The 24068-nt window shown below is 39.7% G+C and overlaps 2 protein-coding genes across 2 annotated transcripts; both read left to right on the plus strand.

Annotated features, from left to right (window-relative positions):
• The first annotated feature begins 5810 nt into the window (after positions 1 to 5810).
• On the plus strand, positions 5811 to 10448 carry LOC128450362 (complement component C1q receptor). Its single transcript, XM_053433772.1, has 2 exons — positions 5811 to 7699; positions 8701 to 10448. The coding sequence occupies exons 1-2, from the start codon at positions 6007 to 6009 to the stop codon at positions 9849 to 9851; spliced, it is 2844 nt and encodes a 947-aa protein (XP_053289747.1). The 5' UTR covers positions 5811 to 6006; the 3' UTR covers positions 9852 to 10448.
• A 2237-nt stretch (positions 10449 to 12685) lies between these two features.
• Positions 12686 to 20800, plus strand: gnmt (glycine N-methyltransferase). The gene is made up of 6 exons (XM_053433908.1): positions 12686 to 12975; positions 15581 to 15708; positions 15805 to 15918; positions 16234 to 16376; positions 17399 to 17520; positions 18491 to 20800. Exons 1-6 carry the CDS (start codon positions 12767 to 12769, stop codon positions 18660 to 18662), a joined length of 888 nt encoding a protein of 295 aa, XP_053289883.1. The 5' UTR covers positions 12686 to 12766; the 3' UTR covers positions 18663 to 20800.
• The last annotated feature ends 3268 nt before the right edge of the window (positions 20801 to 24068 follow it).

The following is a 24068-nucleotide window of genomic DNA, read 5'->3' on the forward strand; positions in this document are numbered from 1 at the left end:
AGCTCCTCTTTTACTGCTCTTAAGATGGGGATGGGGACTCTGTGTGCCGTGCTCACTGCATAGGGCTTTTCTTGTAGTTTTATTTTCACCGGTTATGTTTATCATCATATAATGTGTTGTTAACTGAGCCAAGGTAATACTCTTCATCGTGTTTCTTCACTCACCAACCTCCTTTTGCACACTCCACATTTATTGCAAGAAGACAACGCTGCTTGGCACGTATCCTGCTGGCTGTGTGGTGTATCAATGCACTGTTGTTCGGTGCAGTAAAACCAAACTAACTGATCATGAAGCCGCAGCGCTGATCATTGAGCAACTTTGACGGGAGTGAAACTCGGATTTTTTGATGTTTCCATTGTTCTTCAACACGGTCAATTTACTGGCTGCTTCACGTTAACGCTCCTCATCTCATTGTGTAACGCTCTGAGCAAGAGAGTAGGCGCGGGCCCCCGGGGCCTGGGTGTGTGTACTGTCTTGGAGCACTCACACACATTTTCCCACAGTCCTGGTATTTCAAATGATGGCCTGGTATGATGACAATTTGTGAGCGACGTTTACGCTCACATTTTATGTATGATGAAAGCACGTTAGTGTGGGCCCTGTTGGAAGTTAGTGAGATTGCATTGCAGTGCCTGCAGTTTGAAAAAAAACTTTCTTAGTCGGAAAGTCTTTGAGAGTATGGGGGATTTTCAACAAGGCTGAAATAGCCCGGTACTACTATTGAACAGGACGCGACGCTGCAGCTGATTGGACTATAATATTCAGAGGCAGCAGGCAGAAAAAACATCTTGAGAATTTGTATAATTTAAATAATAATAAAGACGATTATAATGATAATTAACTTAATTGATAAGTATAATATCATATTCCTTTTTCCTTTGGGAGGGCGGCACCCTATCCCCCTATTGGACAGCCGACCCTGCTCCACACGTATGTCAAACGTACCACTGGTTTCGCGTTGTGTAACCACTTAAGTCAGTAACTGTCGTAAAACACATCTATGCAGGACTGACGTGCACTTAATTTTTGTTGGGAACAAATCTTATGTGTCCATAGAGATTCCATTGAGGTTGGCTGTATGTGTGTGTGTGTGTGTGTGTGTGTGTGTGTAAGAGAGAGTGTGGTGGAATGTGTTACAACTGCTACTTCCTGTGATTTAAGTTGGGGTGTATCCTCCTTTATACAAATACAGGAAACGTCTGCATGATGTACTTCACAACAACACAGGCCACCTAAAAACACAGCTCTCGGGTGATTTGTGATTCCATGGAAAGTTTACCTCATTATATGAAGCCTGCCCAACAGTACCATGCTCAGTATCATGGACTTTATTTGAAAGGTGTATTGTCTTCGAAGTATGAGAGACCAAAACTTTCAATTGCAGATCTGAATCAGTTTATTGCAACAAACTAACCAGATAAGAATAAATCAATATCAATATATATATATATATATATTGTATTATATTATACTCATAGAGAAACTACAATTATCTCTCAAACACAGTCAGGACAGGTTATCCGTTCAGTTTAAAACACACACACACACACACACACACACACACACACACACACACACACGTTTGTACTTCTATTTTAGTGAGGACACTCATGACATCTAAATGCCCAACCCTAATTCTAAACCTAAAACCAAGTCTTAACCCTCAAACAAACATTTGAAAAAGAGAGGACCAGACAAAATGTCGTCAATGAAATGTCTGTGCTTAAAATTGTCTTCACAAAGATACATAAAGAACACACACAAACATATTGTCCCATTTACCTCAGCTGATTTCATCCATTCAAACATTGAAAGTTTCAGCTTGTTCAGGAAGTTTATTGTTTACGTTTACATTCACCTATTTTCAAACATGTATTATTTTATAAATATTAATATTAATATTTCTGCAGAGTTGTTTTCAACTCTTCAAAACCATCAGCTCCTTGAACTATACCTATTTCTTCATACTTTTCGCTATAAACTCTCTCTCTCTCTCTCTCTCTTTCTCTCTCTCTCTCTCTTTTGCTCTCACACACACACACTCACATATACATTTTTTAAGCTATGCAAGTTAACAGCTATGTATTTCAGTTCATTCTGGAATTTATTTAAACTTCTTATTTCCAATAACTTTCAACTTTCACTCAAATTTGAATTCTTTTTGGTCTTCATCTAGTTTGCACTACACCTACATAACCTCCCAGGTTTTTCAATCTATCAATGCTTTTAAGACCTATTCATTTTACAGTGAGCCAAGCTGTCAGTCATTTGCATGCCTGTTCAAGTTCAGACAGGTCTGAGGAGAGGTGTAATCAGGGCCGGTCTTTCCTAAAGGCGACATAGGCGGTTGCCTAGGGCGCCACTTGTTGCAAGTTTTTTTGCTGGGCAGAGTTTTTTGCGCCCCCTTCTATATGTGGTATGTACGGTAGTACGGCCCAAAATATTGTATTTAATTACTTTGACAGTAATTTCAGTAGTTTCATTAGAGAAATCAGTAAATGACAGCAGCACTCAGGAGGAACGTTTGGCACGGGAGCAGTTGCACCCCGTACTTTCTCTTTGGGGGTAACGTTCGTCCACATGCCAGGTGCAGTCTGGATGAGGAACTGAATGGTCCGTGTCTTTCTTGCTGCTGCATTCATCCTGTATTCTACAGGTTAGTAGTGGGTGAGAGTCACCTACGTTAGCTCCTAAACTTCGCTTGATCACCACGCGTGTCATTGAGACATGTTGATGTTGTTTTGATTGTCTACTTAGACTTGTAAAACTCAGAAACTTCGCTGGGCAGTGAGGGGAGACACTCGCGCACTAGGTGGGCGGGGCTACATTCGCGTGTATAGGTGTTTATTTTACCTGCACGTCGTCTTGCAGGCGGGTCGCGATAGTATATTGTTTACTTTACAGTGTGTAGTTCAGCTCCGACACACACAGACTCTGTAATTCATGTATTGTTATTGTGCCTTATAAAGACCAGTTATAATCTAATGTTCAATAGGTCTATATTGTAAATGTTTATATTTCTTTATGAGTGATAATGTATATTAAGATGTTTGGAGGAAAGAGACAACATAATAATTGAATGTATGTTTTATGCACTTTAAAATGCAGTTACACTCAGAGAAACTTGTACTGGAAATTGTGTTTAATTTGAATAAGATGCAGTCTGGATGAGGAACTGAAGGCTCTGTGTCGTTATTGCTGCTGCATTCATGCTGTATTCTACAGATATACTTTGTTGCTGTGGTATCAATTTTGGGACACATAAAATATATCTCACATTAGGGTAAAATTAGGCAAAAATAGAGGTACGTACCTCCTTGGTGTTGTCAGAACATGCTAGAACATTGAGGCTTATGGTTAGAGTGTGTGTGTCCAAGCAACTTCGACTCTTTAAAAAGCTAGAACAAATTTCATCAGATGGTTAAATGCTGCAGCTGCTGAGGCTGGGAATCCCGTAAAAGTGGTTGTTAAAATGTTCTTTGTGGCTATTTATCGTGCACAAGGCTTCGGTCTCCCTTACTGCGGCCCCAGACACACTGCTTTCGCATGGAGAAATTAAAGGCTTGATAGGCCTTGTTACAGTCGCTACACTGTGATCGAACCTTCAGTAGTGGTCCCTCACAGTTTGAGAACAATCCTCTAACCCCATAACCGGTCAAGGCAAATGACGGCCAACATTGAGTCTGGTTCTGCTGGAGATTTCCTCCAGTTAATCTGGAGATTTTATCTTATATATTATTATTATTATTGTTTTTTGTTTTAAGCCATTTAGTTTTGCTACTGTTGAGCTACCCTACAAAAAGTATTTCAGATTCTTGACATTGATAGACTTATACATCTTGAATCTTGAATGAAGTTTACAAAAGGCACAACTTTATTTGATCACTTACAAACCATGTGAACTTAAGAAGGCAGTGTTGGAACAGAGTTACTACTCCATCTGATGGATTATTAGGAGAATGCTGTACTGCAGGATGCTGGACTGCACACTGTTATAAGAATAATGAGAAGAATATGTAAAAGCAGTAAAAAAAGAAAAGAAACTATTGGGTTTCATTCTACAAGGAGATAATCACCCAAAACCTAAGAGGAGATCCAGACATAGATGTAAATCAAACAGACAAACGTCCATTCAAGAGACAAAAAAGTGATAGCAGAGCAAGTTCAACCCATTTATGGAAACCTCTGCAACAGCTGAGATGAACTTTTTTGGAACAATATGATGGACTGCTAAATGCGTCAAAAATTTGGATCAGGTTACATTTAGGATTTTGGATCAAACCATGATTCCTTTTTTTTTGTATCCTTACCTTAAATTCCTAGTCATGCTTATCAATAAAGGTCATCAATAAGTATTGCTGTTTATGAAGCTTTTTAAATTCTCAGTCCATAAAGAAGATGTTTTGAACCACAGCCTTCGCTAAAACATCTGTCTTTACTGTGACCATATCACCAGGTTACAATTCCTAGTGTTCCTAATGTTTCTTCAATCTGTTCTCTTTAAATTTAGAATTACATTTTAAAATATTTTAAATTTGCGTCTACATTGTATGTTATAAACTTGGAGCTGCATTTCTATACAAATAAAGATGATTATTATTATTATTATTATTATTTGTATTAACATTATTCATAGTAGTAGTGTCAGAGCACACATTACACTATATTAATGTCAATAAGAACTGGAAAAATTATTGAGAATGTATGGAAAACATTGAACACATAACATGTGTCATTGTGTGAGTTTTCACTGGTGCTACTTAAAAAAAATTATCCTGAACTGATGTCCATCTTGTTAATTGTTTATTGTGTGAATGTGATGTAGGATTTCAATGGCTGTCTCTTGGAATTCCTAAAAAATGAAACAAAGGAATAAATCTGCAGATTACATTTTTTAAGTAGATTCTATTTAACTGCCTGTGGGTGGAGAGTGTCTTTCACCCTTTCCTGTGATTGTAGTTGAGGTACTTCCTGTGGTTACATGAATGTCCTTGACCCTTATTGCCATCTAAAAACAGTGCAAACAGAAAACACAATTTCACACAAATGTGTCCATGTTGCATTGTGAACAATCATTGTTAATGAGGTTTCCTCCAACTCATAGCAACTGTTTAAATCCTCATGAAGAAACGAATACAAAAGTGACGAGAGGGATCTCACAGTGTAAATGTCAAAGCATTGGCTCAAATAATGGACAGTGTTTGTGTACATTAAGTTATGGGTGTATGTTTTTTTTTATTGGAAAGTTCAACTGAGGTTTGCCCAAGATTTTGGATTTTGCTGTGAGTGAACAATCGAACAATCTTTTACCGGGGGTATTCATATAAATAAAGAGACTAGAAATCCCATAATTCCCACAAGTCAGGTCCTGTATCAGTCTTTGTGCAGGCCACTCATATCTTACTTCCTACAGAAGAGACAATCACCATAAAATGAACCAAACGTATATTTTGTATCTTTACTCCTGATCACAACATTAAAGTCACTTATAACATCACAAATGAAACTCTTACGTGCCTGGTTATTAAAAAACCTTTATGGATGATTATCATATGAACTCTACCTTTATCAATAATAATGTGTATGTCATGGGTTCATTCTCTGCAGCAGTTTCTCGTAATGTCACTGTGTCTCTGAGGCTCTGACCCCTGCATGTGCATGTATTGTGAGGCACAACAATTAAGGGAGTAACTGCCCGAGGCCTGCTGGGGCCGGACACATCTGGCGAACCAGTCATAACACTGTGGAGCCTGCCATTGTTATGTGCTCAAAAAACAGAACTGGAAAGAAAAGGGCAGGAAGGAAGGACTTACAAGTGCTGCTAAACATGATTTCCGTCTTTGGTTTGTGCTGCAAACAGGATACTGGAGCTTGACGGCTAGTCTCAGAACCACATGACTTGTTTTTTTGGTTACGAATGGTTAACCACATATTAGTCTAATTTTACTGCCAAACTTGCAGGGACCCTCTGGATATCAGCTAATTTCGTTCATCATTTCAACAACTATGTTGTGGATTTTTCTACTGCAGCTCATCAACAGTGTGAGAGGTTTATCTGGAGCGGACCATGAGACTCTGTGCATGTCTAACACCTGCTTCACCATACATATGGACAAGGTGAGCTTTGCGATGGCCCAAGAGAACTGTGTGCACAACGGAGGTAATCTGATGACGATCAGAGACACAGAAGAAGAAAATGTGCTGCGTTCGCTTCTCTCACAGATCAAAGGACAACGTCAGGACAAGGGGCTGGAATTTTGGATTGGATTAAAACTGAACAGAGGGAAGTGTGTGTTGGCTGACAAGACTCTCAGGGGCTTCATGTGGGCATCTGGGGAGGAAGATTCCCAGTACTCCAACTGGGGAGAAGAACCTGTCTCCACCTGCACAGAGAGATGTGTGAGGGTTAGTTACATGCTGGGTCAGAATCAACTGAAGTGGACAGCTGGAGCTTGCAAAAGCCTGACTTTCTATGCATGTAAGTTTTACTTTAAGGGAATGTGCAAACCTTTGACTCTGATGGGGTCTGGGGAACTAAACTACACAGTGCCCTTCTCAAAAAGACCAGAAAGAAGTGACCTGAAAACATTTCCACTGGGAACTTATGCTTTTATTATCTGCAGTGACGAACAGCTTCACTATTCTGTGTGTAAGGGGTCTCGATGGACGGACCCCGGCCCATTTTGCAAAACAGGAGAGCAGAATTGCTCAATCAATAATGGCGGATGCAAAGATTCATGCCATCAGGATGGAGGGGAAGTTAAATGTTTTTGCAAAGAAGGTTACGACCTAGATGAGGATGGACTCTCTTGCAGGATAAAAGACCTGTGCAGGGTTGATACATGTGAGCATCAGTGTGTGATGGAGGAGTCTGGATATTCCTGCAAATGTCCACATGGGTTCAAACTGGATGAAAACCAGCGCAACTGCTTTGACATTGATGAGTGTCAGTCACAAGCCTGTGGGGATCATTTGTGTGTAAATACACTGGGAAGCTTCACATGTGAGTGTAAAGACGGTTATAAAATGGTTGATGGTGAATGCATTGATGTGGATGAGTGCGTACAGTCAAGATGTGAGCACAGCTGCTTGAACAATATTGGATCCTTTTCCTGTTACTGCAATCAAGGTTTTACTTTATCCCAGGATGGCCACTTTTGTGTAGACATAAATGAATGTATCAGTAGTCCCTGCCACTACATGTGCATCAACACTGCAGGCAGCTTCTCCTGCTCGTGCCCAGGGGGCTTCCATCTGGAGACTGATGGATGGACTTGCGCTCCAGATGGGTCCGAAACATCAGCTGCTCCATCAGATGACCCAGCTGATGAGGGAACACATGAGAACTTCACCCGGTCCTTGACGAGAACCCCAGTGGAGCTCCAGCACCAGTCCCCTCCTACCGACTCACCACTTCCAGACCTGGGGAACGTTACACACAGCGGTCAGCAGAGCAACGTGTCCCTGCCGCCAAGCTGGGTCCAGACCGTCAACTCAAGGCTCATAGTCTGTGTCCTCGGCTCAGTCATCCCTCTGTTCCTGCTCGTCACAGTGACATTAGCTGCTGCAATTTTTCGATGCAGTCGTTCCAAAAAAGAAGCCAAGAACAAAACAACAACAGACGGTTACTGTTGGGTGTCATCGGGCCTAGATCCACGTCTAGAGAAACTATACGAGTCCATCTCCACTGATGACCTATGACCTCATGGTTTCGGAGAACACTGTGTGCATTATGTTTATTTATCTAATTTATGTCTTTGCACTTTCTGTAAGTTAGGCGGTGTATTGTTTTGTATTGATTACATATCAAATCACAAATCAGAGTAAAAGATAGAAAGACAGAGTATAGAGAGGAAACAAGTTGGGTAAAAACAAAAGTATGAAAAACATGACACAAAGTGTAAATACATGCAGGTTTTCCTTCAAAGGGTATGTGAGGGGCTCTGTGTTACCAGACTGATTGTATGTAGAGAACTGATGGATTGGTTTGGCTGCTTGCTGTTTGTTTACTGACATGGTGAAAATGTACATATGGTTTAGGGTCAGAGGACTTCATTTAATGCCAAGATCATTGTGCTTCTTTTGAAATATGTCTCATCATCAGCAGCCATATTTCCTACTAATTACTCTGGTCCCCTCCAAGCGCAGTAACAGGAGCAATATTCAGATGATCCCCCTGCCATTGTTATATCATCACACGATTGGCTATTCTCACTAAAGCATTCAAATGTAAGCGTTACATTAACGCTATCGCTGGTTGAAGTGATATAGTCCTTAGTAGTTCAATCTATAATTAGTAGTTTGTAGATGTTATGTTCCCATTTACATCTGAAATTTTGTGAAGATAAAGTGACAAAATGATGAAGTAATGTGACTTAAATACTGCACTTGGGTAAATGCACATTTACATTTATGAAAAAAATGGGGCATTTATAGACAAAAGCAATCAAGCACATTTTACTTACAGAGGGGAGGTTGCACAGGTGATTGTGTTGCTGTAAAATAAATATGATGTAATGATAAATGCACTCTGACTATCAAACCTGTGTATGTTGTATAAAATGAAGTCTCCACTGAACCCAGCAGTCCAACTCCAACTCTATCTCAGTTCCTTCCTGTCTTTAACCCTGAGGGGTGAGGCTTCCGGAGTTACTGGACACAGAATCTACGTCAATGCTTTTAGTCTGGCGACGTTATAAGATGATCTTCTGTGCGACATCATGGACTTCCTCAAACTGCCAATGATTATACTTATTTTAATGTCAGTTATTTTATTATTGTTTTTAAAGGCAGGGTGTGGCATGAAGCAGGCAGGCATCTGTAGGCCTGTTTGTACTGGTGGGGACTGTATTACTGTTAACCAGGACAGAGTGGACTTCAGAACAGCTGAGACGGCATGTCGAGATAGGAGAGGAGAACTACTGACATTTGATCCTGAGACAGATGGGCGCATCCTCCACACTGTGAGTCAGGAGTTGTCTGGAAACTTCTGGATCGGACTGCGTTTACCAGCTAGCGCATGTAGCAACCTCTCATCTCCACTCAGAGGCTATGAGTGGATCTCTGGTAGCACACAGAAGAGCTTCATCCCATCCTCCGACACCTGGAAACACAGCACTAAAGTCTGCTCTCCGCACTGTGTGTCACTTTCAAACGATCAAAAGTGGACAGAGAGACTGTGCTCAGAGGAAACTGATGGATATCTGTGCAGAACACAGCACAAAGACGCGTGCCGGGCACAGGAATTATCAGATCCAACTATTTTCCGAAGTACTGAAGGCTGCTCAACAGGCCCTTGTGAGCAGGATTGCAAGAATGTAAAAGGAGGTTATATATGTTCTTGCTTCACAGGATACATCCGAGACAGCAAAGAACCCAAGCAGTGCAAAGTGCACTGTGGCGAGAGCAAATGCCCATGTGTAGGACATAGTGTGGACCAGTGCTTCTGTCCTGATGGCTACATCAGGAACTTGAGTTTCTGTGAGGACATAAATGAATGTGAGGAACGGCCTTGTGATCAGGAGTGTAGAAACACATTTGGAAATTTTGAGTGCTTCTGCACAGAAGGATTTGTAATGGAAAAAGAAAACAGATGCGTCAAAGCAAAAGACAGAAAGAGTTTTTTCACCACGACTCCTGTAAGTGTGCGTGCTACCAAACCCGCTGTTGATAATAGCCTGAAGACGTCTTCTGCACCTGCTGGAGGGTTTCTCTGGGTATGGGTTTTTGCTGCTGCGGCTGTGGTGGTGTTAATCTGTGTGGTGAGGTTTTATGTTGTGAGGCGTCAGAAGCGCAGAGAACAAAACTCCACTCAACAGTCTCCTGCTCCTGTGGATCATAATGAGTGTTAACGGTGAGTCCACCAGATTTAATATTTATGATTTTTGTGAACTGTTAAGCCTCAATTTTCTCAATAGTGCACCATAAGAAATTGACGTGAGGAAATATGTTAACATGGAGACATTTTAAATGAGAGCAGGCTATTATGAATTCACTCGCAGTTTCACATATGCATCATTAAAGTCAACAATAACGGGAAAGAATATTTTGAAAATCAATTATTATATAATTATTATATATTATCTATATTATATTCAGATTAAGTGAATTAATACAAATATAAGCAATTTAATTCAAAACTGTCAGATAATTTGCAGTATAGTTAAGATAAAATTCACTGTGTTATGAAATGGTGATCAAATCTGATAAACTGCAAATCATCAAGAGTTCGTTCATTAAAATGACCCTGAAATAAATGTACCATGTTTCTTTTGGCATTTAAATAGAGTAATCATTTGTATATGTGCATATCCATTCAATTTAATGTAAGATGTGAGTATTGACATGAATGTGCTTTAACCCTAATCCTAAATGGAACACAGAGGAGGTGACTGTACACTTGGTCATTCATTAGACATGTTAAAGAATGAATTAACGAATCAATGCTCCATTTCCTTCATCATGCATGCTCTTAGAGCGCCATCTACCGTTTTGCTCAACAAATTGCAGTAACAGTTATCAGTTTTAGTTTGAAAGAAACTTTGCTTGATCTTATTGTTTAGTTACCTGCTGAATGAACAGTACTTACTTCATGTTTTGTAAACAACCAGTTTTATGAAGAAAAGTGGACAAGTTGTAGACAAAAAAGATAGACACTCCAGCGTCAGCGTGTAGTCTGACACGCTGAACTCGTTCACAGTCTGTCTGGATTGATCAAGCCACAACAGACAATAACATCCAGTATTAATTCATGGTACATGTGTGTCTTGTAGTTTTATGCTGAAACCACTGGATGTTACTAGAGAGATGTGCATGAATTTTACTGATAGTACATAAACTCAGGATTGACCTCGTCCTGCCTTTGTTCACACACACACACAACACGCACACACACACGCACGCACGCACGCACGCACACGTGGGTGTGTGCAAGACATGCAAGGACAAGTGAGTTGAGTGTTGATAAAACTGGGTGGTTCAAACCTAACCTGGCTGGCACCGGTTCTGGTGGAGGCACTCTTACCTCACCTGTGCCAGTAAACAAGGATGGCCCTCTGTGAACTTTATCAGCCAATCACAACAGGAGGAGTTCACTTAATGGGAGGGAACAGAGACACAGTGTTTTTTTCCAAATGTGTGGGGGACAGGCTCTGAGAGTTTTCTTTCATGTTGCTCATACTTCATTTCAAGTGGGCTATTTAACCAATCTTATATGTATTGATTCAAATGTGTGGACAATTGTTTATGATATATATGCATCTGTCATTTATTATTCAGACTCAGTGTCCCTATGTAATACAACATAATCCCATGGAATAAAATACATTAATACACAACAAATGTTGTTATGGTATTTTGTGAGTTTTCAAAATAACAATATATACACTGCGAATTAAGGAAAATACAGTAAAAAGAACACTTGGCTGTTGCATAAAATTGCAAATAAATTATATTCGTTGAGCAAAACTTTTACACACATCATTTCTTTCATGCAGCTGTGGGACCATCTTCATGATGAAATGATAAGTTTGTCTGGATAAGTATGATAAGTAAGTCTGGGCGCTTTAGTCATTGAGTAAAGTCTTAAAGTCAACTGCTCTCTCTAAGGTCATTCATAAAGAGTCACATTGAGCAGTATATGAATGACCCCATACATGTAACTTCTTCTAACGCCAACCACTACTTTAAATACATTACTGTGTAACTGTATTATCTAAGAAGGCTAATTAAGGTAAGAAAGACAATTTCCGTAGTCAACGCTTGTTATGTAAAAGATTAACTTGGGGCTGCATCTCTACTTTAATCCAATAGGAAGTAGGCCTCAGACCAAGTCAGAGCAGCGCGACCAGACTGTGCCATTCCTCAGGCTCCTTTAAATGCAAACTTCCATACGTGAGAAATGAAGGCTCCAGCATTTGAGTATCAGGCTTCAAATCAAGCAAATAGAAAAATAGTAAAAAAAAATAAAAACCGAGGGGCAACTTCAGCTCTGTTGCTATGCAACAGCATTAAGGGTGGGATGAGCTGGTGACGCCGATCACAGAAAGCCACTGTAGACCAGACCATCCCATTCCTGGTCGGTCTTTAAGGTCTCACCTTCCCAAAAAGTAGATGGTCTTTATGACCTGCGTAGACGGCATCCTTTTGAAGGATGCAGCCCCTGAATTGAGACCCTGCTCTGTGGTATTGGGTCCAAAACATTTTAAATGCATGGGCTAGTATTGTGAATGGACTAGGTCTCTTATTAGATTCAATGAAGGGAAAACACTATTCAAAATTTAATTGTATAATTCACGCCTGTATTCAATTAAGTGCATCTTAATCCAAAATTAAATTCAAGCAATATTAAGATACAGGAAATATTTAATGTTAATGTGCCAGAATGAGCTGAGGAGTGATTTGAATATCCTGCCTGGTTGTTCCAACATAGTAACTATTCTTATTTAATAAGTGAAGTTAAATGTTCATCCAAACAGCAATCACATGATTTCAACTATCAAAAATATTTTTTTCTTTTATCCAACACTAAATGATTTTTTTATTCTGAAAAAAAAAAAAAGCAGGTTCCACTTCCTGTACGTAAACATTAACTCGGAGGTGGTCTCTCTCATCCAATCAGAAAGTAGGCGTCAGTCCCCTCACTGTCTCATTGGGTCAAAGTTTCTCCGCCTATAAATAACAACAACCTGGATGTGGACCCACACGTGGACAGAACGACCCGCAGCCCACTCACTGAAACACACGGAGCACTCACAGCGGCAGCAACATGTCGGTCGACAGCGTGTTCAGGACCCGCTCCCTCGGTGTAGCCGCCGAGGGTCTTCCTGACCAGTACGCCGATGGCAAAGCGGCCAAAGTGTGGCAGCTGTACATCGGGGACACGCAGAGCCGGACGCAGGAGTACAAGAGCTGGGTGGTGTCTCTGCTGAAGGAGCAGGGGGTGCGGAAGGTGCTGGATGTCGCTTGCGGAACCGGGTAACATGAGGCCGACTCAGCACTTTCACACTGGCACGGTTCACTGGTGGTTTGGCCGGTGTGGCGGTGAACGCCTCACCAAACCGCATTCAATGTGGCCTCATTTTGAAGTGTAGCCGTGTATAACAACAAATATAACTCACTTGGTTGAATGTCACGTGGATTGCCTGAATCTCTAGCTTCCAATGGGCCATTCGGCTATGAAATAAAAGGCTAACTCTGTTGTCATTCCATAAGTTTAAGTTGTATTTAGTCCACCAGCCGTAAGGAGCATTTCTAAAACCATCAGGTTTGTGTTAGGGTGTGACGCGACAGTGTATTTATAAAGGCGATTTGTCACGTGTCACATATGAAAATATAACTGCAATATTTCATTTATTCCCACATGCAATTTGTGATAATTCAACATTTGAAAGATATGATAAAAATGGAACAAATACAAATGAATAAAGACTGATAAAAATATATGAAATATATCTTACGTTTTGTAAATTATGCATCCTCTAAGGCAAATAGTTTGTTTTGACTCTGTGGAATTCCAGCCGACTGGCCCTGTTTTACCCTGGAATGAAATCCGGATTAGGTCAGGGAATAATGAAAGAAAGTGCAGAGTTGCACAAGCCACTGTACCAGTTACTGCTTAAAGCAGCAATCTGGGGGCTGGGATCACAACTTTACTGAGTTCATTCAATTTTCTCATATGTTATAATGTAGAAGGCTCACGTGCAGCTTTTCAGCCACCAGTTACCCACGTTTGACATATGTTCTGCCCCACATAGGGCCACTGAGTGAGAGCTGGGGGTTGGGGGGTGTACTGTTTATTCAGAAAAAAAGGATGCGCACTGTCTCTTGCGGAGGAGCAGCTGTAGGGTTCAGTGGTTGTGCAGCTGGTGCCGGCTTGTTGCAGTGGGTTTTGACTGGTTCCCTGCAGCGTGTTTACTTCCAATGATAGTGTATCAGGGATCTGGGACAGCAACAAGGCCATTGGCTGAACTCAAGACAACAACACATCATACTTTAGCCTGCCGGCCAAGCCCCCCTTGCCCCCGCTATACTCAACTGACCTAATCTTAGAAATGTTGTGCAGGAGATGCAACACTATCACCTATAAGACGAGGGTCGACCTTTCCTCTTTCAGCACGGCAGTCATATACATTTCAAAACAAACATTGTGAAGCTCCATATCTCACAGAACACAGGTGGTGTGGAGAAAATAAGCACACTAACTTTGACCCTGTTCCATAGTAGCATTGCGTGTCACTGCAGCACGACCATCTTGGGTGATGTAAACACGATCATAGTGGAATGAGGTTACAAACGGCACTGCTATTTTTGGCCAAGTGTGCTTCTGATCCCAGGCTTTCCAGGTCTGTCATCACAACTAGCCGCAACCCATGGAATAGAAGAAGAGCCTGCAGGGTGCGAGATGCAAGTTATTCCCTGAACATCATGACTTGTATAAGTCGAACCATGGAGGACTTTTAGTTTTGCCTTCAGATATTAGCTGCACAGTTGCATGTGAATCAGAGAGCTCTTTTACAAGCTGTGCTCAAGCATGAGGTTTAACTTGAGCTTGAGTCATAAAATCTTACTCTGCATTAGTCACTGTCATCATACAACATATACTTTTAAATTCATTAAAATAATCATCTGGGTGCTTTGTAATCTCACTTTACCGTGGCTAGCTTCATGGATTCATTAGCTAGTACTTAGAAAGTTGTCCGTAGCTGCTCTCAATAAAACTAAAGCCGAGATAACTGTCATCATATTTTTTCCAGTTTACCTGGTTGGGGCTTTGCATCACTTGATGATGTGACTGACTTACATAAATCTGACATGATTACTAGCTAACAGGTTACTAAGCTTGAAGGCAGCAGGAGGGGCACACAAGTGCTGCCTGAGGGAAAGTTAGGTGATGTTTCACAATCATATGTGGGAGGTAATAATTGCCACAATATGCTCCTTATATTGGTACAGTGGTACTTATCTGTATTTGTGCTCTCTTTTAATGATGTGGCTTAATTTTCAATTGATAACAATTATTACAAGAACCTTCAAGCTATGGGCCGTGGTCCCCTGCGGGTCTTGGATCCCAACTTTGAGAAACTCTGTTATATTTAAATGATGGATGGAGGTATGCTGGTGGTGAACACTGCCTTTTCCACAGGTAGATAATGTAACTTATGACTGATGTGTATCTAGAGAGGGAATGTTCAGGTTATTGTTTCGAAGCTAACTCGACTGAAATCCTCTCAATGTTGAAACTTTCTTAATGTTATAGAAAGTGTAAAAGGTGATTTGTGAGTCGGCTCCTTTGTCCATAACCTCACCAAATTTTACTTCCTGAACACAAATCAATCTGCTAACTATCCGACAGACAAACGTATAAAACTACATTACTATTTTTGGTGGGGATAATAACTTCTACCCCTGTTCAGGCAAATCAGGTTTCTCCTGAAACACAAAAAAAAATCCGTCAAATCAGTAGATAGTCAACATCAATAAAGATTTCACAAGTGCTTCTTTCGCTGAGCTTGTGAGGTTATGCTGTTCTTTTTTAAATGCAGCACTTGTGTTTACAGTGTTTTTTGTTTTTGTTTTGCAGAGTGGACTCCATCATGCTGGTGGAGGAGGGCTTCAATATGGTGAGTGTGGATGCCAGTGACAAAATGCTGAAGTACGCGCTGAAGACAAGATGGGACAGAAGAAAAGAACAAGCTTTTGATCAGTGGGGTAAGAAATGTTTTATGTTGTCAAGATGGAATTGAGACTTTTGATTATTCAAAACATTTGAATTTGAGCATATTTTCCTGTCCTTCTTCTCTGCAGTTATTGAAGAAGCCAACTGGCTGTCGTTATCAGAAGATATTCAGAAGCCAGGGGATGGTTTTGACGCGGTCATCTGCCTGGGCAACTCATTTGCCCATTTACCAGACTTTAAAGGTACAGTCACCTACTTTCATTCCTTTTTCAAATTAGGTCGGCAAAATACAGACGTAATCTTTTAATCACAAATTTAAGGTTTTGTGATTCAAATTTCACTGATAAATAGATGTGTCAACGAAATGTGAAAGACTAAAGTGTGGTGACAGTGTACTGACACACTCCAGAGTACACTTGTACATCAACACAGCAGGGTGAGAAGTTGTGGGCAGCAAAGTTCCACTTCCAGTTAAAACTCTTATTCCAAGTATGTCATTTGAAGATTGTTCTCTTAATTTGTACCTGATCATATTATGGATTTTGTATTGTTCTCAGGGGACCAGAGTGACCATCAGCTTGCCCTTCAGAACATTGCCAGTATGGTCAGACCAGGTGGCATCCTCATCATTGACCACCGAAACTACGACTACATCCTTGAGACTGGGAAGGCGCCGAAAGGCAAAAACATTTACTACAAGGTACTATAACATGACTCAAACAGGAAAGTAAGAAACTATTCAATGACTAAAACTAGCTGCCTGAAGAGAACGTAGATATCTAAACTTTCTTCATTTCTCTGTAAGGAGGACAGACACTTTTGACAGACACTATTGTTTATGAATGGTTTACTGACACCATTCACTAGCAGCAGCTGGGTTTAAGACCTTTAAGCTTCACCCAGAGACTCCCGGATATTGAGAGATTTTCAATGAAACTGGCACCGATGAAAGAAGGAAATGTGCATGAGATAACAAACCAGAGAAAATCAACACAAATAAAGTTTGAGTATGCAAACTCAACATAGAAAGACCTTGGCCGAATGGGGATTTGAGCCATGAACTTATTTGCTGTGAGGAGTCAGTGCTAACTGTGTTGAAAAGCAGGTGATGTCTGACGCACTGACTTACAAATGATATTTTGGAGAAAAAATACATGGATCAGCCGACAACATTAAAACTACTTTTTTTAAATTTTATAGTATAACTACATTTATTTATTTTTGACGTGTTGTGTATGTTTATGTTGTGGTGTGTATGCATATCCCATTTTAAGTGTGATACATATATCAGGGGTCGCACTTTTATACTTTTTTTCTCATCCTGAACTTTATGATTTGGATACCTTTACATAAATAACCAATCCTCCAGGAAATATGAGCTCGAAAGAGACATGACAGCAGGTGCTGACGGCAATGAGCCATTTTCAATTAGCATTATTTTCCTCATAAAAAGAACCACATTCTTAAATCCAGCCAAAGCGAGGACTATCCAGCTGGAATGCCTGGATATAAATACTAAGTCAACAGCAGCGTGTTAAGAGTCAAATCCATTTCTGATTCCCCATAATCCCAGTGTCTGCTCTCATGGTCCAACTCAACAATCCACAGCAGTGAGAGCAGCTTCCTGGTGTTTTTGAGTCGCTTCTAAACTGCTCACATTTGGACATCACTGAAGAGTTATTCACCAGCGTGCTGTGTAATCACGTGTGTGTTGTGTTGCAGAGTGATCTAACTCAGGACATCTCTACCTCGGTGCTGTGGGTCAACAGTAAGCCTCATATGATCACTCTGGATTACACCATCCAAGTGCCCATGGCAACCGAACAGAATCTCCCTGAAGTCAGGTATGGCTGGTCGCTTTGCACAGATGTTTGAATGCTCACTGTAGGGCTAATGTGAAAAAATATTGGCTGTAAATGTCAAGGATTAAAATCAATTTTCTTGATTAACCAATTAATCATTTGATCCAAACAATTACTTAAATTCAAGGAGACGTCATCAAATTGCTACTTTATTATAAGTGAAATACCGTCCATACAGATCACTGTGGCATGAGACACAGGGAATGACTCAAACAGTTATCAATTATTGATGTTGTGTCCGATCAATAGATCTTATTTGAGCGTTAACTGCATGTATAGGTACCTTTTGTCCTGAAGGTTTGATGAGAATTCAAACTTTGGTCTCTCGTCTGTTTGCTGACTAGAAGCAGCAGTCAGATTTGAAAAAGTTTACACAAGTACACATGAGATGACGTAACAAGCACTTCGGCAGAAGATTTTAAAATGTTCAGTAGACGACACAAACCCTGAATGTCTGCCATGCTTTAAGACTGTGAGACAAACTTGTGACAGAGTGATAACCCTGTATGAAATCAGAGGGGGAGAAAGATTCATGACCCTGTAGTAACTGTCAAATAAAGCATCTATGACACATATTGTGTTTTGAAATTGCACCAACTCATAGATATCAGTCCTATTAATATGTCGTCATTTTTCATTTAAACTTTTTTTTCTGTCAAGCATATTTTATTAGATAATCTATGAAAATGTCAAAAGGCAAAATAGGTGGATAAGTCGTTTTTGAACGAAAGTATTTTTGAAAAGGCAGTAATGAAATCTTTGAGCATATTCTTTATGTTACAGTGTGTATTGCTTTGTTTCACCCTGATGACCCTCTTATGTTTTTGTGTGATATCCCACACTGTACAGGTCGAGATACTCCTTTCCCAGACATGGTAGACACATTTGGGAGAGCATTTGTTGAATGGTTGTGGAAATAGTAACTTATGTGTGTTCTGTTTGTCCTGACCAGTAAATTCCGTCTGTCCTACTATCCTCACCGTCTGGAGAACTTCAAAGGGCTGCTGAACAAGGCCTTCAACGGCAAACTGGAGCACAGCGTCTATGGAGACTTCAAGACATACGTCCCCAGCCAGACCCAGGCTCCCTGCTACTTCATCCATGTCTGTAAAAAGTCCGCCTGAGAGTCTTATAGCCCTAAAAATGAAACGGTTCTGTTTTGTCAGCAACAACGATTACATCGAGTCTAGTTTATCGGATATTAACCCAATTAAGCAAATATTCTGAATAAGACACTACTGTTCTGATTACCTTAACCCTAATAAGGTCATACTCAGAATAAGTAATATTTGAATTAGGACATGAGTAGTATTTCATCCCTGGTCACATTATCTAGACAAGTATACATCTTGATCACAGTATAACGCCTTATTAGAATTTATACAGCATTTTGCGACATCAACATTTGTAGCTATTGAAAAATTAGGAAGAAAACACCTAGCAAACGGTAGCATTGTACATTCAGGTTGGGATTTTAAAACCTGAGGAGCATAATCGGGTTCTGTTATGTGACATGGAATATGTATGGAGAATTCTATTAGGAACTCATGTCAACATCAAAATCGCAGTAATGTCTTATTCAGAATAAGGTGAATTGTCCAAATTTTGGTGTCCATGTAAATGGCGTCATTGACGAGAACATAGAGACTGAACATGTTCCTGTTAGACTGTGCATTATTATTGGATAAATAATATGATTGGCCTTTTAAGAAAATGTATCAGTACATTTAATGACCTTGAAATTTGTTTATCGTACAGCCGCTAAAAGTTTCCATTTTCTTTAATAACTTTAAAATGATGACTCTAAACTGTTAGTGGCAGAGCCTCTTTTCTTTCCAAGGAGCAGCTGGTTGGTTTTCATCTCAATATGTTCTCACAGCTCAAACCTACTTTGAAAAATTTATTCAATATGTATCGGACCACCGTTTTTGTCCAGATGTGATATTTTCCCAGAATGCAGTGCTTTGTCTGCTGTGGCATTTCCCCCATTTCTGTTTCCCATTCACATTAGTGATATTCCTCTTGATGGAATACTTGATTTTTGTTGCAAATAATGTTCAAAGTTCTAAGATTTACCATATGCTTAGTCATTTGTATCCTGTGAGTTCATCACAAGCGTCTTAAAAACACAGATGAAGCCTTTATTTTCAAGCTTATTTCATTCTGTGTTCATTTCTCAGTTCATTTATTTCAGGGAATAATCACTGATACAGCCAGTGAGGCTTGTGACTCACATTAGTGTTCGACGCCTTTCAGACATGGTATTGACATCCGTCCTGAGAGCTGCAATCACAAGTGGTCAGTGCTAAGTTCAGGGGTTAACACACCCAAATGTGTCCTGAGATCTGATCACTCTTACCACATTCAGAGGTGATCTGATGTGGCCACTGTGAGTGTGTGTCCTCTTTGACCGCTGTCCACTTGTGAGCAGATCTCTCACGATGAAAAATATACCTGGTCTCAAAAGGGCCTTAGTTTAACTGGCTCAAACAGAATGGAGAGTGGGTGTCAGTCAAAATCCATCTTCCTGAAGTCGTATATCTCTTCACTAAACCCTGACCGGCTCTAGAGCTATTTGACCTCTGACCTCTTTCATGAAAAACACGTGAATTAGGTGAATTTTCTGTTATATATATTTCTCTTATTTTGTGGTACTGTTAACTCATTTCTGGTTGTTACTTGCAACAGACCAGCAGTGAGTCTCTTATGTTTGAGGTAAAAAATAAATCTGAATTCCTGCTGAGGATTCAATCCAAAACCACTAACTGATTAATTTCAGGAAAAATCTGCTGGGTTTAGTAAACTCGCAATATAATGCATGACTTTAATAAATCCCTTAAAAAACATTTTAGCAACCAAAGATGTTCAAAAAATTTTGTTTGCTCTATCTTGTAATTTTTGTATGACAGATTTATTTCGCAGGGTCTCAAATAATTGAGTTTACCCAAATAATGAAGGGGAACGTGATGGGTGAATAGTTTATTGAGGTTAAAATGTGTTTCACTTTGAAACTAAATTAGAGTTTTTTTGATTAGAAGTAGTCAAATATTATCGCGTTCTTTGACTTTGCTGTGTGAGATAGTTTGTGATTGAGTTGAGATTTAACAGCATCAGAGTGGCTGAATGTTTGAGTAGGTTCAGGTAGAAATAAAACCATTTCAGAACATTCTTACTGTTATATAATTATTAGACAATGTAAAATTTGTATACAGTTTATTGCTGATACAATTCTTTTGCATGTCATTAAAGTTGGAAAAAGTAACCTTGTTTTCATGTTGTGTCTTTGAATTGTAGAAGCCTAGACGGACTGATTGATCCGTAGTACAGAGTCAGTGAAAAAAGTTTTTCATAAAGTCAAAGTAGCAAAGACCAGATCAGTCGAGTTTGAACTGGAATGTTCGTTGTTTGTACAGTTAGTCACTCTTCAAGACAGACTGGCTACAACCAGTGATAAATAAACACATGTCGCAAGTGTTTGTTCCCTAAAATACAAGCTCATAGGTCCAAGCATTGAGGAATGTGTCGATAAAGTAAAACTGTCTCACAATACTTTGAAGTTCAAATTTTCCCTGGTCTACTCTAGTTGACCTTTGACAGTCTTTCTGTATTCAGTGCTCGTCTTATGGTTGCCCCTGAACCACTTGGCCCGGCCTTCATCTTGTCATCATGTTGATGATTTGCAGTGACACAGGGGTTTTTAAGTCATCCTTATTAAATTACTAAAGGCTCTCAATGCAATGTTGGTCTTTCTCAAGTGGCCAAGCAGATTTGCAGCTGTGCAATACATTTTAAATTTCCCTATAATGCTCCCAATGGTGTCTCTTGGAATGTTCCAATTTTTGGAAATCTTCTTGGGTTTTAAAAGCAGCATTATTAGGGGTGGAATTGTGACATGGCAATGTTAACAAAATATCTTGTTACTTCCGCATACTACACGATTCATTTCATGTATCACTCAACATATATTCATCTAAAGTGAAATCTAGCTCCCTTGGTTGTACTGTATGATTGATTGAACTATATATAACATTTTCTGTAAATTATTTTATAAGGAGTGCAACAGACACTCCAGTACATAACAAAATGTTTCCATCCTCTCCTGGATTTCCAAAAGTGTTCTATCACTGACAGAGGTGGGGTTGAATCTTAAATGCACCTCTAACGAAATATGGGTGCTTTTTATGTATGTGGGATACGCTCGGACAGATAAAACTAGATACACAAAACAATTAAAACAGACAAAACCATGCTTGGAATACAGCTAAGGTAATATAGGTAAAAAATACAAGAGAACTAACCTGTCAAATGCACAACAATTTAGAACTTTGTTGATTCAAACTTGGTAAAAATTTTAACTGAAGGATTTAATTCTTCAAAAGTACAGGACTGATCATTGGTTACATGAAACATTAAACAGACATTGAACTTTAAAGTAAGAACCAATAAATCTGAGCCAGGTCTCCGCTGAAGTACATCAGGACCAAGTTCCAAGGGTGCACTGCTGGTATCAGAGTCAAGAAGCTAATAGTAGAAAATCCAACAATGCCGTTTTTTTTTCTTTAAGCATTATCAAGGATTGTACAACATTTTGGGATGTATATTCTTATTAAAAGTGGTATAACTAATATTGAATTTTACCGTTATAGACTAGTTAAATCTGTATTGAGCTTATTTCCGTTTAATTATTCTTAAATGTTTTCCATGAGACATTTTCATTATATCCGAAGCTGAATGTTCTTATATGTACAGAGTGTGATTTTCTGTAAATGGTCTGTATATTGTATTTATATCTAGTCTTGATGACCACTCAAAGAACTTTCCAGTACACTTCTGCATTCACCCACTCACACACACATGCATACAGTGCATCTATGTGCATAAATGAGAGGGCAATTTGGGGTTCACCATCTGGCCCATGGACCCCTAGGCATGCAGAATGGGGTAGAACCGTCGACCTTCTGTTCAATGGATCTGGCTATTGGAAGTGTGGAAAATAATCTTGTATTGGAAATTAGGTCAGTAGTGGTTTCTAGAAAACAGTAAAAAGTGACTTCTTTACTGCTGTTGTCCTAAAAAAAACACTTTAATCAATAAGTTCAGAGTTAGACTGATATGCCTGTGTTCAGGACCTCTCTGACTACTGTGGGAGCCTGGCTTTGCAAAAGCAAACAGTGGGTACACAAAACCGGAAAAAGAGCAGTCAGACGCAGGGGTTGTGGTGAATATAACATAAGGTTTATTTATAACTTGAGGGGAAAGGGGAGGAGGGCGTCCAAAAGTAACTCAAAACTCTTCACCTTGTTGGCAGTTTGCATCTGGGGCTCCGTCGGGCTATTCCAACAAGAGAGAGACAGCAATTATTCCTCTTCATGAGAGTAGACAGGCAGGCCGCAGGCCGCTGGCCTCTTACCCTGATAGTGTTTGGCTGTAAGCATCTGGGTCTCTTTCCTCTGCAGCTCTGCCTCTCACTCCTTTGTTTGGAGTTTTTAAGATGGCTCCTGATTGCCCGGCTGATTCCCTTCACCTGTGAGGGACAATCAGAGCCACCTGGGAGGGGAGGAGTTCCCTATGATGATCCTCTCGAGTAGTACCGCCCATCAAACACCACACCCCTTAGCTTCCTCTGCCTGGCTGTCCTCAGCACTGCAGGGCACTGCTCACCGGCTGGGTCCTCACACTACCTACAACCTGAATATCAAACATATTAACTGTTTACATTAAGATATTTGTCAAAGTGAAGTCCAACATTTTTACTGTATAGATTATGAGATTTTTCTAAGTAAGGCCCATTTTCACTGGGGAATAGATCATTACAGGATACTTCAAAGTACTTTAAAAACACTTTGCTCAATAAGTTCAGAAAGAGGCTGATATGCCTGTGTCCAGGTCCTTCCCGACTACCTACATACTGAAGATCAAAACTTTTTACTGCATAGATTTGTAGATTTTTCAAAGTAAAGTCCAACATTTCAACAGTTGAATATATAATTTCTGGATATATCTGGTATAGATTTGGAGATTTTTCAAAGTAAAGTCAAACATGTGTACAATTAAATCAGTTCATTTCTGGATATTTCAAACTTCTATAAAAACACTTTGCTCAATAAGTTCAGAGTTAGACTGAAATGCCTGTGTTCAGGACCTCTCTGACTACCCATATACTGAAGATCAAACCTTTTTACTGTATAGATTTGTAGATTTTTCAAAGTAAAGTCCAACATTTCAACTATTGAATATATAATTTCTGGATATTTCAATGTACTATAAAAACATTTTGCTGAATAAGTTTAGAGAGACTGAAATGCCTGTGTTCAGGACCTCTCTGACTACCTACATACTGAATATCAAAAAATGTTACTGTTTAGATTAAGAGATTTTTCAAAGTAAAGTCCAACATGTGTACAATCAAATCAGTTCATTTCTGGATATTTCAAAGTTCTATAATAACACTTTGCTCAATAATTTCAGAGTTAGACTGTAAGGCCTGTGTTCAGGACCTCTCTGATTACCTACAGTGCCTTGCATAAGTA

Source organism: Pleuronectes platessa, chromosome 11, assembly GCF_947347685.1.
Source record: "Pleuronectes platessa chromosome 11, fPlePla1.1, whole genome shotgun sequence".
Classification (NCBI taxonomy): Eukaryota; Metazoa; Chordata; class Actinopteri; order Pleuronectiformes; family Pleuronectidae; genus Pleuronectes; species Pleuronectes platessa.